At 33.5% G+C, this 11,461-nt stretch overlaps 1 protein-coding gene across 1 annotated transcript; it reads right to left on the reverse strand.

Moving 5' to 3' along the window:
• LOC18788561 (probable receptor-like serine/threonine-protein kinase At5g57670) lies at positions 3,150-6,657 on the reverse strand. The gene is made up of 7 exons (XM_007223032.2): positions 6,196-6,657; positions 5,838-6,092; positions 5,548-5,705; positions 5,337-5,416; positions 5,104-5,239; positions 4,857-5,006; positions 3,150-3,548 (listed from the first exon to the last, which is right to left on the reverse strand). The coding sequence occupies exons 1-7, from the start codon at positions 6,401-6,403 to the stop codon at positions 3,378-3,380; spliced, it is 1,158 nt and encodes a 385-aa protein (XP_007223094.1). The 5' UTR covers positions 6,404-6,657; the 3' UTR covers positions 3,150-3,377.

The raw sequence follows: 11,461 nt of genomic DNA on the forward strand, positions 1-11,461 counted from the left end.
TTGATAAAATTAAGTTATAAGACTACAAATTTATATCATCATCACGTTGATTTCTGAACGTTTAGATATACAGTTTATCAACATAAATATTTGTCTGGTAAAATAGAGTCTAATAAGAGAATATTAGTCACCACCAATATAAAATATTACATAGGAGAATATATGCCATAGTATAGCTCCCATAAATCTATTTAGCCAGTCAAATACAATGTACATAGAAAGTTGATAATGAACATCTAGACTAGCAAGCAAGCCCTTTCTCTTATCTATAGGCTCCTTGTTGAAACTTCTTTTTTGTTGTTGAGAAATTCCGGGATTGCATTCATAATTCAGCTAAATAAGTCATTAGCCACAAAAGACCAATACAAACAAGTCACAAATGGCCATTATAATAACGGAGCGATCTAAGATCAAAACTAAGACAATCTGGTGAACCCATTTAAGTTTGTTAAACTATCACTACGCTAATATGCTCTCAAAAAAACAACTAATTAAGCTAATAAGAGTGGACATTAACTAATATAATAATAATACGTATTAATTTTTTTTTTAAACGTCATTAGCAAGCTTTGTCATCCCACGAAAACTCTCTCCAATAATAGTTTAATTAAATTAGGGCACTGATCAACAACTCTAAATTTGTACACCATAGTTTTCTCCTAAAAGCTCCAGGGCACCACTGTTTTAGTGCATTATAGTTATTGTCGTTGCACCACCCTATTATTCCCCAAGTCTTTTTAAGTTAACCAACTTTCAACCCACTAATCTCTCTCTCTCTCTCTCTCTGTGGATGGTTACTGTTCACCTAACACACTGCACATAATATGTGGCCTCAAAATAATGGTATTCTGAGCATACATGCACCGTCCATTTTCTGCCACCTTTTTTTTTTTAATATCAACTGCCACTGTTTGCATGTAAAGCCATACTTTATTATTTATTATTTATTTCGAAATAGCTAGCTTTCTTAAATTCCTTTGAAATTAATTCATTCCAATGCATATACATACATTATCCGGTGGATCGTGTCCTATAAATCTAGTATATAAAATCTGTGTCTCTAATGACTATGTTTTTCTAATATATATATATATATATATATATATATATATATATATATATGGTCCAAAGCATATATAACTGCTCCTGGGCTGGGCCACCTGCTTTATATATTAACCCTAATTCTATTTTTGGTGGGATACTTTGGTCACCTAGTTGGCTATGATTAGCTCACATTGACACATACATATCCAAAATGAACATAAAAGGAAAGTCGATTCTTAATTGTTATTATTTTCCGCATATTAATGATCAACTCCAAAGTCGTCTCGAGAAATTATAGAATAATACTGAAGTATGGTCACATAGTATAATTTATAAACATGTTATAACATGGAAACAAGTTATATCATATAACCGTATTTACCATCTTACAGTTCATGAGAAAATTAGTGTGACCAAAACTAATCAAGCATCAATTAATTGTAATCATTATAAAGTGTCATTCAATGATTGACGTCGGCAATGGAGCTGCAAGAAAATAATGTAGCAACACAATTATTTAAAAGATGATTTGCTGGCATACAATATTATGAGAAAGAACAACAACAACAACAACAACAAATTTGCCTTTCTTGGGTTCCATCAGTGACAGCTTTACTGGACCTTTTGGGTAGGGCTCGAACCATACATGCCTTCAGTCATGACAGCAGGCAGATTAATAGTTGATATAATCCAATATAAATCATTACTCAATAATCACAAAAAACCAGGGAAAAAATACAACGGAAATTATAATTCCTTGTGTTTCTTAAATACTTATTATCAATTCAGCTCTCAATAATATTGTCTATATTATATGACAGTAAGGAAGACTTACTCTTTGCCAGCTGCTCTCATGAAAGCTCTCCTTGTCTCACTCCTATTGTATTATACAGATTATTACTAAATATCAATACAATCAGTTCTGATCTCTTGGACCACAGGAGTCCAAGAAATTTATGGTCACTCACCGTTGGATGTAAATTCAACGGTGAACTCACTCTTGCACTCATTTTAAAAAAAAAATTTCAACCATTGGATTAATATCCAACGATGGGTGACCACAATCTCTTGGACTCCTGTGGTCCAAAAGATCAGGACTGTCAATACAATACCGACAAAATATCGGCAACGTATCAAATATTGTAGATTGATATATAATAATTGTTTCACTCTATGTTAAAAATTACACTAAAATAATGTCGTTACACTCTCTCTCTCTTTTTTTTCTTTTTTTTTTTAATACTTGTCAACTATTAGTAATTAATTTGGTATTGAAACGTACACACCCCATCGTGCTCTTTCATACATCATTTCTCCACCTAATTAGTATAATTGTGAATTATAAAGTATTTACTAATCTCAGCCTTCTCCCCTGTTTTTGTGAAAAAAAAATTCTTGTAACAGGAATAACACTATTTTGTTATCTCCAACCAATAACACAATGACACATTAAAAAACTATCTTACGTGTTATTATGTTATTAGTTGGATATAGCAAAAAGCGTTATACCCATTGCATAAGAGTTTCTATCCTATTTTTATAGGCCAAGAATATCCACTTGAAGTACAACACGTTCTTCATAAAAAGAAATAAAAAATAAAAATAAAAGTACAACATGTGGGATGATGTAAGAACCCTTTTACATGTTGGAGCAATTTCTTATATTTATATCCCACTAGCTAAAACTATTATGACATATGTACATCTTATCCCAAGTTACTATTTTTTTTCCTTATCATATAATGAGTTGTTTTTCTGTATTATATGACAATTCATGCATGATATGTGTCCTTGCCTGATTTCTTAATACATTTTCTTAATGAATGTCAAATGTCATTGTTTGTCTTGCATGTTACTTCTCCCAAGTCGGCAACTTTCATTTATATTTAAAATCTCACCAACAATATGTGCAGGTTAGTGGTCTTAAATTCGAATTTTTATAACACTTGTATGTGAGAAAATTTATTTCTCTTTTTCTGATTGAGATCATCGCTTATATTTAAAATAATAAAAAATCACCAACATAAAAAATTTAGTAATAAAAAAATCAAAATTAATGGTAACTGAAATGCATAAAATTAAACATATCCCACCATATCAGCCCCTTTTTCAATCTCAATTTTCTCAATCTTGCAAAAGCATGAAAGATATTTGAAAAAAAGTGTTGGGAGGAAGTGATGTTCCAGCGCTGTGGAGTCAAATCACTACAAATTTTATAACAATCTCATCACGTGAAGTGGCCTTGCTAACAACAGCTCTCTCTGTCTCCATGCTTGCTTTATATATATACCAAACATCTGTAAATCTATATGTACACGTCGATGCTAATTTAATCAACAACTTCCTGTTGAAATGGAATCATGTGGAGAAATTGAGAAGGAACTGTTATTGCACTCATATTCTAGATCCTCAAAACCCCAAAACTCATCTTGCTCTTTTTCCTCCTCTGGCATCTTCCATCTCTCTTTATCTATGTCCCCTTCTGATCCCATGACCTCCAATACCTGCAAATGGTGGCAAATTAAGTTACTATTTACGTCAATTTGACGTATGTATATATACATATATTGCAGAGGAGAAGGAGAAGCTAATACTCCCGTGACATACAAGTTCTTCTCCTAAAGTTGATGGCACATTCATTTGTAGACAGAGACACACACTTCCTTGTGTCACAAGATTGTTACTTTGTTGACAGCAAATTCAGCTGCTAAATTTAGTATTTGGACTATTTTTGGACTTTACATTAATATTCAAGCTATTAGGAGAGGGACCCAATTAAAATTTCCTATATATGGAAATTAACACAACTAAATTAAGCCCACAAAGCTCACTGATTAGTTTTGATTTGATGCCGTGTTTAACTCATTGATTTATGAATGAGGAAGAAATTGTTGTGCTTTTTCCTTGTGCAGAATAATACATGTTTTTATGTATCCAATATGCAAATGAAAATGACTGCTGAAGTTGACATGGTTTTACAATAATGAGTCAAATTAGGACCCACTCTCACAATCATTTTGGTGATCATAGTTTTAATCTTTCTTAATCAGGTGCATTAATCCCTTATTATAGATATTCGACAATTTAGCATATATATATATATATATATATATTTAGGTTAGGTGGAATGGAACCATTTGTTGGGCAATCAGAATTGCGTGAAAAAGCCCAAATGCCCTGCCACCAACTACCAAAAAGAAAAACTAAATCTGAGTTTCATCTTTTTGGTATTAACTGGTGAAACTTGATGCAGAAAGTCATTACAGACCATCCACCACATGCAGAAATTGATGCAGAAACTAAATCTAAGTTTTATATAAATATATGTATACAGTAATTCTCTCATCCGAATGTCCGCACGTTATTATTGTTTGCGTATGTCATTGTAAACATAGAGGAAAGTAAGAAAATGTAATAAAAAATACATAACATTCGCACGGTAATAACGTCCGTGACATTCGAATAGTAGAATTTCTATATATTGTACATATATATATATATATTAAGACATTAGATTTTAATGCATATTAGCTGTGTTAGTTGGCCAGTCAACCAAACTTTACTATTGGAATTTGGATTCATCAATATGACCATGGAAACACAAATATCTATGAAGATCTGATTTCTCAGGTTACACGCAGTTTATTTAGAAAGATTTGTTGGCTTTTAATTATGAGTTTCCTATACAGTTGCAAATGTGTGACATTGGCGTTTGTTCAATTAGTCAATGTATGATAAGCTTTATTAATATCTAATATGTTGTTGTTAAGGCAAAGCAAGGCATGCACTTAATAATTAAAATTAATAGCTACCTCGGTCATGGTAGGGCGCCATGTTGGAGATGCTCTAATGCAGAGAGATCCTGCAAAGGCAAGTCTTTTCAGCTCTGTAACATCATAGGCCCCTCTAAGCCTTGGATCTACTAGCTTTTCAATTTCTCCTTGGTTTAATATTGGTTTTGCCTGTTGAAGTTAGATTTAAAATCCTTGAGGCATACGGGGGTAACTTGAAATAGACTGAATCAATATAATAAGCTTTGAAGAAGGTTGCTATTGTTACCCAGCTATGTAAGCTTTGGTGAGAGCCATCCACTGGTTTTCTGCCTGAAATGAGCTCTAATAAAATAACCCCAAAAGCAAACACATCTGTTTTTTCATCCACAATTCCATGCAAATAGTACTCAGGTGCTAAGTGCCTGCACAATATATACATATATAAAATCAGCAATCATTTTGAGATTGATGGATTCAAATCATTGATTTGGTTGATGAAGGCTTGTAAGATTTGAGTACCCAAATGTCCCTTCAATTGGAGCAATTGAATGATGAGTCCATTGAGATGGAAGCCATTTTGCTAGTCCAAAATCAGATATCTGTGGTATTTCAAACATTAAAACAACATCAAATTGAATGCATTTTGAAACCCACTTCACAAAATTTCACATCAACATTGTTCTTGATCAAGAAAAGGCACAAGAAAGAAACCATGATTCTAAATGAGTACCTGTGGCTCAAAATCTGGAGTCAATAAAATATTTGTGGACTTGATGTCCCTGTGAATTATCCTTCTCTGGCAGCCCTTGTGCAAGTAATGGAGGCCTCTAGCTGTCCCAATAGATATCTTGTACCTTGTTTTCCAATCCATGGGTGGTAAATCCTCATCTACAACAAGGATTTCGAGAACCATCATAAGAAAAATTATTCCAAAAATGAAAAACAAACCAGAAACCAACCCAACAAACAAATAAGCAAAACAAGATGGGTATTTTCCAGAAATCATTGTTGCAAGTTTACCATGGAGAAGAGAAGCAACAGAGCCTTTAGAGGAGAAATGGAAGATGAGATAAAGCCCATTGTCAATGCAACAACCCACAAGTGACAAGACATTTGGATGGCACACATGGCCAATGGTCCCAATCTCATTCAAGAACTCCTTCTCTTTCCTTTCATCAGTGACAGCTTTTGTGAGCCTCTTCACTGCAATTTCCTCACCATCTTTTAGAATTCCTCTGTACACCTCTGCATAGCCTCCTTTTCCAACCAAATTTTCTGACAAAACCCACATCACAAAATATCAATTTCTATCACCCAAAGAAAAGCCAAAAAAAAATATATCTAACAGTTTCTAAACTCATCTGGGAAGCAAACAAACCTGAGCTGAAACCATTGGTGGCATCAGAAATTTCTTCATAGGAAAAGCATTTCCAGGTGGGTTTGGGAGAAAGCTCAGCTTCTTCAACGTTCTTGAAGCTTCCATTGTTTTCTTCCCCTTTTGAACCATTTAGGCTTGTGGCTTCTTCTAAACTTCTCCATTTGAGTGAGAATAGCCGTTTCAAGCTGTTGGTCCTAATGTATTTCATTGCTATAAACTTTTCACCAGGGAAAGCCCTGTTTCATATGCAGAGCAAGCAAAGTTGCTCAACACAGAAACAAATCTCCAGCAGCTAAAGTGAAACAAACGCAAAGGGAGCCAAAGTCTCTTATCTTTCTCTCTCAATTTAAGAGGCAGGGTCAAGGGATGTCTGCTTCTTTATATTGGTTCAAACTTCAAAGGCAGTGTTTTGTCCTGTTTTTGTGGGTGCGGGGGTTGTGGGACTTGGGTTGGGAGGAATGATGGTTAATCCATGCATGGGATAATTACTCTTATAGAAGGGCGATAAAGGGTTAAATGAAGAAAACAATTTGTAGGATTGTCTTGGTGTCAAATGTTTAGCACGCATAACAGTTTAATTAAAAGATGACATGCGTCTTTATTCTACGACTAATTTGATTTTTTAACTTCTTAATGGGGGTAAAAAGGATTTCTCCAAGCTAAACAATATAAGGCAAATGTGTGAAGAAATGTCTCACATTGGAAAATTAAGAAATCTAGTAAGGACTTATAAGGAGTTGGGTTATTCCCCATTGCCAATTGGTCTTGGGGTGAAACTTCAACTTCTTTCATGATATCAGAGCAAGTTTGCTCATGTGTGAAGCTTAAGGGACATACGTGCTCCATGTCACCCAATATGTATTGTTCACATATTAGACTTGAAAATTTGTCACACATACAGGGACGTGTGAGATGGAAGAATATGAGAAATGTTTGGAAGTTGAAGAAATACTTATAAATAGTTGTGGTACTCCCCTATTGCCAACTAATTTTAGAGCTCAATTCCCTTCAAAATATTGCATGAGCTGTGCCTTATAGCCGTTTATGCTTTGTTTTAGACTTTTGTTACTGAAAATAAAAGTTAAAAGCGAGAATAAAAAGGGTATAAATTATAAATATTTGATTAGAGTTTTGGACATTAGCTTTAGCAAAGTGGCATGAGACAAAAGACAATTGGGAGCGGCAATGGGTCATTTGGTTGCGCTCCGGTGGGGTAAGGGAACGGGTCTATGGCTAACTCAAACTCAGCTCCTTCTCGATTGTCCACTTGCTTCTGGCCGGCCTTTCCTCATAACCATTAATTGTCATGTCTGAGAACTTTTACCAATTATTAGTCTATCATGTAATTTATTACACAGTAATATATATTATAGTCAATCGCTTAATATGAATTAATGCATTCAAATAAGAGTTCACTTCATGAATCATTTGGATTGATTGTTAGTTAAAGCGTATGCACCAAATTGTCTTAATGTTAATGTTAAATTTTTCCGTAATTGTAATGGCCTTTGACCTTTGTTAATATTAATTAGATTTGTCCGTAATTGTCATGAAGCTTGCAACAATATTTAAGACTTTGCATGCGTAGTATCATAAAGCAATATTTTTAGGCCTTGTGCAACGATAAACCAAACAAAATATTAGTCAAGATGGAAGACATGACTTGCCTGGAAAAAGTTTCAAAATGTAATATTTAATTGACGCAAGAGATCATCATTTCTGTTATTTAGTGTTAATACACGCCAAAATGCATGGGTATTAGTAAATGCATTAATTAATTATTATTAGTAAAAAAAAATTGAATTAAATAGCAAAATCATAAATAAATAAATAAACATTTAAAAAAATTATGTTTTAGTAGATGCACAAGAATTTGTATGCTTTCGGCTTGTTATTCTCAAGCATATGCCATGGAAAGTAATACTTCTCAATTATGAAAGTTGAAACCTATAGCTTCTATTTCTCATGCTACACAAGTTTTTTTCTCTTGGTATTTCAATTAACTTTTAGTTTAATGATATTTTTCTTCCTAATATTGGAAACACAAAAAACATGCAGAGAAGCAAAACAAGTCAAATGAACTTGTTTACAAAGAGTGGTTCAATATAAAATGACAAATATAAGACATGATCAAATTCAAATCCTCGCGAAAACAAAATTCTTCAAGTTTATCTTATAGGCATGATTTACGGATAATTTTATGTATATAGAGTTTAATCAATATCTTATGTGTTTTTGATTTTGTAGTTTTAGTAACTTTTATTAATCACTAATTCAAATTCTTTATCGAACCTTAATCAGTGAAAGTGACTGGACACCAATTGGAACATGATACTGTTAATCCATGTGATTTTAATTGTTATGTACAAAAGTTTGTAAAAGCGTGACAAGACCAACCACCCCATGTCACCAGCTTCTTTAAACTAGTTATTTCCCCTAATCTCCATTAGCTTCCCTTTAAACTTTGAGACAGCTGTACCTACGTACAATATATCAAATACAAAAGCGACTGTTCTTCCCCTACCCTACCAGACTGCCCCCTTATTTTAAAGGATTGTCCATTTGAGTCATTAATTGTTATAATCAGTTGATTACGCATACACATACTAAATTTGACTATTGATATAATGTGAACGAGCGACCGTACAATTCCTCCAGCTCCTCAGAGTATACATCCACCATGTAGCTTTAAATCAGTTACAAAATTGACAAATTGATTAGGACCATATAGATTAGGAAGCTACAAGTAATAAGTAGCCTTTTGTTATATTGCATAGAGAGTGACTCATTGAGTAGGAGCATATTGAATTAGGGCTCCATTAAATTAAATGCCATCCTAGGACTTAGGGTATGGAACGTAGTCACTCAATTACGAGTCAATCTTGAATATATATACATGGATTTATTTTTATGTTTATAGCGTGAAACAAAATGTCTTTGAATAACGATGAATCAAATCGCCGGTGCTTGTTATTAAAGAAAAGGATGTGCACTAGGAAAAAGAAGAAAAAATACATCAGGGTATAATAATATTATTGAACTAGTTTGGATTTAAAACATGCTGATATAATGACTAATAATATTTGATATAAAATTAATTAATTAATTAATATGAAATGAACTAAAGTCCAAGAAAAAGGAAATGAGGAAGGTTGCTTGCTTTTAAAGAAGGCTAATAACAGTTTTCAAAACTATAATAAATTGTTTGGTCAAAATTTGTTGGGAAACTCTAGAGGTACCCCAAGCCCGAAGGAATCATAGGTGGGTAAAGTCTACCCGGTTACTCTATATTTTGACTGTATCTGTATAGCCCCAAGCTTCAAAATATATATATTATTATTAATAGAGAGTGATATTTGAATTTAGAATATCTGTTGATATTGAAAAAAGAAATATTACAAAATTTTAGTTAATAACAATCACAATTAACAAGGACGCGAAAGTTTTTTTTTTTTTTTTTTAGATTAATTAGTGAAGGGAGGAGGCGAAAAAAAGAAGTTACATTGCAATCTATTGAGAGAAGTTCTCAAGTGGAACGGTTCGATCACACTCCCCGACCACTCGCATGGTACCCGAAGACAGATAGAGATGTTTTCTTGAGCAGGGCGAAAACACACCAGCATTCAGATTGGGATGTTTCCCCGCCAACCAAGAACTATAAAAATGTTGCAACCTTTTTCCACCAAATTAATTATCCCTGCAGGGGCAGTTCTGCAATAAATAAAGAAAGTGATGCTTTACTGGTCTTCACAAGTTGCGGTAAATAAAGTGTAGGTTTCTGTGTGTGGGTGGGATTAAAAACAGAATCATTACTTTACTCACATTATTCGTTTTTTAAACGAGAGAAAAGAATCTGAAATGAGACGGTTCTGTTGGGGAGCGGTGGGATCTTTCCAGGGATCCCAAAAAGTCATCAAAATCTGGTAACCAAAAAAATGACATTTTAGGCATTAAGTTGGCAACATACAATTACTGGCGACTTCATGAATTTTTCAAGAGAGAAATAATATTTAAAAGGTTAGAAGGTTAAAAAATAAAATTTAGACAACACATAAGGGTCTTAGTGTTACTAAAATTCATATCAAATCATCAATTAATTTAACACAAATCAATATTAATTAATCTAATTAAAATATATATCAAATTATCAATTAGACAAACAAATCATGATCATACATCGAGTCATATACTACACAACCTCTTCATTCTCAAGTTTGCTATTGATTATATGAATACAGTGTGAGCCAAATAAATAAATAAAAATTATAAATAAATAATAAGAAGAAGAAACGAAGTGGTTGCTAGAGATTTCACAAATAAACCTAGGCCTCGTTTGGTTCATGGGAAAGGACGCTTGGGGATGGGAAATCAATTGCTTTCCCATATTTGGTAAGTTCGGGAAATGGTTACCTAGCACATGAGAAAGTAAGGGGGAAAATGAAGCCCTACTCTCCCTTTTGGTTTTGTTTTCCCTCATTGTGGGAAAGTAAGGGAGGTGCACCTCCTTGTGCCTAGGTGGGTTCGTCACTGCATGCGATTGTGCTAGCAAATCTCTTCAAAAAAGAAAAAGTTCGACACACATGTGTCAAACTGTTATTGGCATGAAATGAGAAACGACTTCTACTACAAAATGAAAAGCGAAGTCTTCCTCCAAAGCCGCTTTTTTTTTTTTTTTTCTTTTATACTTGGACATACACCCATTTAAGAACAAAAAATTTAAAAATTAAAATTAGTGGTATTTATTTAAACTTTGGATCTGGTGAATAGCTCCTCCAACATGGATCACTGGTCCCCAAAAGTTTTTGGAAGATGGGAGGGTCCAAGTCTTAACTGCTTTTTTCCATTTCTCCGTGTACGCATGCAAGGAAAAGGACTTGGTTAAGGGAATAGTAGCTGTCTTCGATCCTGATAATTAATCATGGGGGTGTGAGAAAGGAGTCAAGGACTGGTTTTCGATCTTCTCCATTGATAATACCTAAATCTAGTGATATTTGTTTTACTAACCTACATTAAATCTTCTCGTATATGCTTGAGGTTTGTTGCATGTAAATGTCTACTTATAAATTTGATTCAGTATATAGAAATATACAATGCTTATTTTACATTTGATCAGGTTACAACTCACAACTAAGTTAATATAGAACTTCACTTATCAACTAGTTTTCGATATAACGATATTTATCTCCGCTTTAGTGGAAGAGCTCTTATATTTAACTCACACGATGACGATATATATTTGATATGGTGGTAGTATTATCTCTACTTC

This window comes from Prunus persica, chromosome G1, assembly GCF_000346465.2.
Source record: "Prunus persica cultivar Lovell chromosome G1, Prunus_persica_NCBIv2, whole genome shotgun sequence".
Lineage (NCBI taxonomy): Eukaryota > Viridiplantae > Streptophyta > Magnoliopsida > Rosales > Rosaceae > Prunus > Prunus persica.